This window comes from Myxocyprinus asiaticus, chromosome 39 (assembly GCF_019703515.2).
Source record: "Myxocyprinus asiaticus isolate MX2 ecotype Aquarium Trade chromosome 39, UBuf_Myxa_2, whole genome shotgun sequence".
Taxonomy (NCBI): domain Eukaryota; kingdom Metazoa; phylum Chordata; class Actinopteri; order Cypriniformes; family Catostomidae; genus Myxocyprinus; species Myxocyprinus asiaticus.
The window spans coordinates 19,479,904-19,486,658 of record NC_059382.1 but is presented as its reverse complement, the minus strand read 5'-3'; the positions used below and the strand labels follow the sequence as shown (position 1 = coordinate 19,486,658).

Below are 6,755 nucleotides of genomic sequence, written 5' to 3'. Positions count from 1 at the left end.
TCACGCGTCACGTGGAGGAGGAGTCAGGAAGCGCGTCATTGTTTACATTGTTTTTTATATTATTATTATTTGGAAATTATTTTTTATTTTATTTTATTTTGTTTTGAAACTATTTTGGACTGTTTTGCTTTGTGAACGGCACAAGTTTCTCTTGTAAACAATGATGCGCTTCCTGACTCCTCCTCCACGTGACACGTGGCCTTACCAACGAGCTTACGTCATCCCTCTCATGAGCGCACATCACAGAGATGTACGAAAGTGAACATTTGTAGTTAAAAAGTACATAAGTATTGCTTTGTTTCTAAAAATAATCAATCATTTGGGTTCAGAAGACTTTTATTTGTCGACTGGAGTCGTGTGGATTATTTTGATGCACCCTAAATATGCATTTTGGACCATCAAGTAATGGAGGACATTTACTTGCATTGTTTAGAGGAGGAGGCCTGAAATGAAATCCTAAAAGTCATAAATTCTGTTTTGATGATGAAAGAAACTCAGATACGTCTTGGATGGCCTGAGGTTGAGTAAACTATAAGCAAATTTTCATTTTTGGGTGAACTATTCCTTTAACAACTTTAAATATAACATTTTAACCATAGATAACTAATCTTTTAAGTTGAGGTGTTAACTTTGAAAATAACAAAAATGCATTTTGTCAAAATAATATATATTTTTATTTTCTCATATTTTCCATGGATACCCCAGCATCCTTCTTGTTGGTGTGTGGAACCCAGTTTGAAAAACCCTGCTGTACAGCACCAACCTATAAAGCACCTTATCTATCTATCTATCTATCTATCTATCTATCTATCTATCTATCTATCTAGATATATACTGTATATATACAGCATATATGGTGATACAGATCATTCTTTGACTGAAAAGTATGTGTGTAGAACCTTTCTGAAGTCTTGGTATTGTATTTGGTCTGGCAGGTGCCTGTGTGAAGGGGGACCCCCAGGGCTGGACCCATGAGGAGTCAAAGAAGATGCTCGCAGCCTGGGCGCCTCTGCTCTTCTTAGCCATGTGGGTGAGAAACGCCACCAGTGGCCCGCTCTCGTTCAGAATAGGTGAGTAATGCCCGATGCTTTTAAGCTGTAAAACACATCGTTATCTCTGGCCTCTATCTCTCGTTAGGCCCAATGCTGAGCGGTGTAATTTGTAATCACTGTTAATTAAAGTGATAGGGTTTTACACCAGATTTGCTGCCTTAGGGTCGGAATGTAACTCTCAGAATTAAAACACTGGAAAAGGGAAATGTGTACTCTGCTTGTTTTATGTTGATGTCATAAGCTAATAAAAAAAAAAAAATTAAAAAAAAAAGGTTTGTGGTGTCGCAACACTGTGAAGGAATCTGCGGTAATACACACTACGTGTGTGACTTATGGAGGGTACTCTGTGTTTAAAGATGCCTATTCAATTTCCTGTAACATAGCTGTACACAAAAGTATTAAACAGAGCTCCCAACGAATGATTTGGAGGAGCATGTTCATTTAATGCAGTCATTTACAATGCAAAGAGATTTTAGCAACCATTTACTACATCTTCGACACATCTCTTGCCATCCTCTCCACCACAAATCCACCTTTAACTCTATAATTCAATCCTGTGGGGAAGCTTAGAGCTTGAGTTGAGTGCCCTGCTTAAATAAAACATTGTAATTTGACATAAAAATTCATAATTAACACTAAATAGAATTCGAAACAGAATTACAACCCCCAATTACTTGTAAGTGACAATTAATAACATTTCAAAACAGTCCCCAAAACACCTCAGCTTTAACATTATGGCTTTCTTAGAATTACTCAATATCCAGTTTGCAAAGGTATTGAAACACTCCGTTTAGGTGTTTTCCACATAATTGTGGAACTATACCTGAACTAAAATCAGTTTGTTGTGGAACTATACCCATTCATATTGAATTACACCAATCTACGAGAACCTGAAATAGTTCCAGGAACTAGGAAAAGTTCTTGCTGTGGAAAAACGCCTTATGTAAAATTATTTTGAATAGCCTTTACAGTAAACTATTCTTTAAAGCAGTTACGTTGTTACCGAGAGATTTGAAACACCAGTCCGCCTTGTACCATCAATGATATTAACATCCAAAATGCTGCACTGGATGCTTTTTTATTCACAAGAGCACTTCAGACTCACCATTACTATAAAATTACTGTCAATTACATCCTCTCTGAGAGCATTCTTATAGTGTCAGTCATAATGATGAAGTATAATTAAACGCTAACAAAAAATTAGTGAAGGGCTCAGATACTTGGTTAAGAGATGTTGTTTTTGTGAGTTGTGTTTATTAGCACCCGCATATGTTTGTGCTCAGGAGCATTGATCTGCGTATTTGGTGGCATATTACAATAACAATGCCTTTGACTCCGGCGGCTCAGGGATCAGATGAGGCGGCATTCTCTCATCTGCACAAAACAAGATCCTGCTTTTGATAGATCAATTATTAAGCAGCCAGTGCCATCCACGCCTCTCTTGTGTCTGCTTCTGACATCTCCTTTGTCATTCAAACAAGGAACAAACCGCTACCAACTTAGCCAGTTCAGTTGAGTAATTAACTGCTAGGAGCTGCTCTCCTCCTCGATTTTCAACATGTCTCTTCACCTCCTGCACCTACAAAAGCACCTCCACCACAAGCCCTGTTTATTGCTGTCTCGTTTAGATGACGATTAATTAAAATGTGTGGTTTTCAGTGCTCTGATGTGAGACTCTGCTGTTGCTCGCCAACTGTTCTGCAGGAGCAGATTTTTAACACCGCTGCCCCTCTGGTGCTACCTAAGTGTCACTGTCTGGCCTTCACATGGAATATCTGGCCAATATATCATGGCAGTGCAAGGTAAACACAGGTGATTTTAGGATGCCTCTGTTTGAACCTCTTTGGGACATGATTCTTTCGAATGTAGGGTTAAAAATAAATAAAAACTGCTTTGAAGCTGAAGATGTGGTCTAGTGCAGTGGTTCTCAACTGGTTTTGCTTCAGGACAGATTTTACATTGAACATCAAATGGGGACCCAGCACAATACCAAAATTGTTTACCCTAATAACAAACACTAGAGCAATTCAAATTTTTGAATTACATGATATATGTATTAATTAATCGAATTAATCACTTATATAAATATTTGCTAGGAAAGGCCCTCAAATAGCAATAAATCAATATACAGTTGAAGTTAGAAGTTTACATACACTTAGGTTGAAGTCGTTAAAACACATTTTAACCATTCCACAGATTTAATATTAGCTAACTATAGTTTTGACAAGTCATTTAGGACATCTACTTTGTGCATGACATGAGTAATTTCCAATTGTTTACTGATAGATTGTTTCACTTTTAATTGACTATATCACAATTCCAGTGGGTCAGAAGTTTACATACACTAATGGCACTTTTCCACTGCGCGTTACGGTTTGACTCGACTCTGCTCACTTTACTTTTCTAAGCTTGCTTTTCCACTGCAGTTTAGTGCAGCCAGAACGTGGGTGGGATTATAGGCTGATCGTCATAGTTGCGTCGCCCCATCCAGCTCTCATTGGTTCCTCTCCTCGGCTACTAACAAGAGGAATGTCTGCACCTCGTTTATTGACCACGGTGTGGTTTTGCGCACAGCCATTTCTTTTTACAATTCGAAAGTCGCGTGAACAAATGATACTGCTATCGCTGTTGCTAACTTTAAAACTAGTGGGTTGATGTCCCATGTCGCAAATCCAGTGACGCTGGTAGTGACGATTCTCTCTGACCAATCAGTGATCTGCAGGGTTTTGACGTCACATTTAGTATCGGCTCGGCTTGCTTGGAACCTCAACCGAGGTGGTACTAAAAAAAGTACCAGGTACCAATTACTATCCACAGTGGAGTGGAGTCGAGTCGAGTCGAGCCATACCGTGCAGTGGAAAAGCCTCATAAGTTAACTGTGCCTTTAAGCAGCTTAAACAATTCCATAAAATGATGTCAAGCCTTTAGGAAATTAGCCAGTTAGCTTCTGATAGGCTAATTGGAGTCAATTGGAGGTGTACCTGTGGATGTATTTTAAGGCCTACCTTCAAACTCAGTGCCTCTTTGCTTGACATCATGGGAAAATCAAAATAAATCAGCCAAGACCTCAGACAAAAATCTGTGGGTCTGGTTCATCCTTGGGAGCAATTTCTAAAGGCCTGAAGATACCACATTCATCTGTACAAACAATAGTATGCAAGTATAAACACCATGGGACCACACAACCATCACACCGCTCAGGAAGGAGACACATTCTGTCTCCTAGAGATGAACGTACAGTAGTTTGGTGCAAAAAGTGCAAGTCAATCCCAGAACAACAGCAAAGTACCATGTAAATATGCTGGAGGAAATAGGTAGACAAGTATATATATCCACAGTAAAACGAGTATTATATATCGACATAACCTGAAAGGCTGCTCAGCAAGGAAGAAGCCACTTCTCCAAAACTACAGACTACAGTTTGCAAGTGCACATGGGGACAAATATCTTACTTTTTGGAGAAATGTCCTCTGGTCTGATGAAACAAAAACTGAACTGTTTGGCCATAATGATCATCATTATGTTTGGAGGAAAAAGGGTGAGGACTGCAAGCCAAAGAACACCATCCAGACCATGAAGCATGGGGGTGGCAGCATCATGTTGTGGGTGTGCTTTGCTACAGGAGGTACTGGTGCACTTCACAAAATAGATGGCATCATGAGGAAGGAAATATATGTGGATATATTGAAGCAACATCTCAAGACTTCAACCAGGAAGTTAAAGCTCGGTCGCAAGTGGGTCTTCCAAATGAACAATGACCCCAAGCATACCTCCAAAGTTGTGGCAAAATGGCTTAAGAACAACAAAGTCAAGGTATTGGAATGGCCATCATAAAGCCCTGACCTCAATCCGATAGTACATTTGTGGGCAGAACTGCAAAAGCATGAGCGAGCAAGGAGGCCTACAAACCTGACTCAGTTACACCAGTTCTGTCTGGAGAAATGGGCCAAAATTCCAGCAACTTATTGTGAGAAGCTTGTGGAAGGCTATCCAAAATGTTTTACCCAAGTTAAATTATTTATAGGCAATGCTACCAAATACAAACAAAGTGTATGTAAACTTCTGACCCACTGGGAATGTGATGAAAGAAATAGAAGCTGAAATAAATAATTCTCTCTACTATTATTCTGACATTTCACATTCTTAAAATAAAGTAGTGATCCTAACTGACCTAAGACAGGGAATGTTTTCTACGATTAAATGTCAGGAATTGTGAAAAACTGAGTTTAAATGTATTTGGCTAAGGTGTATGTAAACTTCTGACTTCAACTGTATACTGAATAAATAATTATAAATTGGCTAGTCATATTTAAATAAGTATAAATATAATAGCCCATATACTGCATATAATGAATATACACTCACCGAGCACTTTATTAGGAAGATCTGTACACCTACTTATTCATGCGATTATCTAATCAGCCAATCATGTGGCAGCAGTGAAATGCATATAATCACACAGATACAGGTCAGGAGCTTCAGTTTATGTTCACATCAACCATCAGAAAAACAAAATGTGATTTTGACAGTGGCATAATTGTTGGAGCCAGACAGACTGGTTTGAGTATTTCTGTAACTGCTGATCTTCTGGGATTTTCATGCACAACAGTCTCTAGAGTTTACTCAGAAAGTGCCAAAATAAAAAAAACATCCAGTTCTGCAGATGGAAATGCCTTGTTGATGAGAGAGGTCAACGGAGAATGGCCAGACTGGTTTGAGCAGACAGAACGACTCCGGTAACTTAGATAAAATGCAATTGAATTCGTCAATCTGTCATAAAGGGCTTTTCTAAGGAGGTACCAATGAACACATGCAACAGATGGATGCTTTTGAAGCATCTCACTTTGGTTGCATCACTTCATAAAAAGCATTTTTAGGTCGCAGTGTGAAGTTAAACTAAGAAAAACATTTCTAGAGACCCCTGTATTGCAGTTTGAGTGCAAAAATGCACTTTCATCTTGTGCTGTCGCCATTGTCAAGCAAGCCTGAGTATGGTTTGTTCTCTGTACAGCTGCGCGTTGTCTAAACAGCTGGAGTTTCGCTTGCTACCCTCTGCAGAAAACAGGTGGTACTTCAAGCTTGAATTACTCAGATGGTAGAAATATCCTTATCATGGTCTGGGGATGTGATTAAAATCGACAGCCTTAACACAAACATTACCAAAAATATGCAACATTTTTTTAACATGACATACACTGAATTGAAATTTTTTTAAATGCAAAAACAACAGCAGAAGTGTGATTTACCAAGTGTGATTTACAGACAAGCCGTTGCCAAATATTGTACTTAATTAGCCATATTACTGATTGATAGATGCATTTGTGGCAAACTACTGACAAGTTTGATTGGACCAAGGCCTTTGACATAAGCACATTTTCTCTTTCCTTTTTAAAAGCTGATTAACCTATTTATTTTGCTCCTTTGCCTTTTATTATTTTCATTTAGAATAGTTTTTCCCTGCTTTCCTAGACCCTATCAGAACAGATCTACGACTCATTTTCTGGTCATGAACCAACAGTTTAGATTGGTCATGTTCTAGTCTAGTCACTGGTTTAGTGGTTTGCAGGCATGCTCTGAGCCATAGTGCCATGAGTTCAAATCCAGTTCATGATGTTTTACGATCCCATTCTGTCTGTATCAACAAAAGCTCCAAAATGTAAAAAAAAAAAAAAATTGCTTTGATTTGTGTTTGTTAGGAGAGAG

At 38.7% G+C, this 6,755-nt stretch overlaps 1 protein-coding gene across 1 annotated transcript in view; it reads left to right on the top strand.

Annotated features, from left to right (window-relative positions):
- The first annotated feature begins 988 nt into the window (after positions 1 to 988).
- The window catches only part of grik4 (glutamate receptor, ionotropic, kainate 4), a 294,389-nt gene continuing 288,622 nt past the window's right edge, over positions 989 to 6,755 (top strand). The window contains exon 1 of the mRNA XM_051678844.1: positions 989 to 1,070. Within this exon, the coding sequence (XP_051534804.1) occupies positions 989 to 1,070 (82 nt within the window). The remainder of the gene's footprint in view (positions 1,071 to 6,755) is intronic.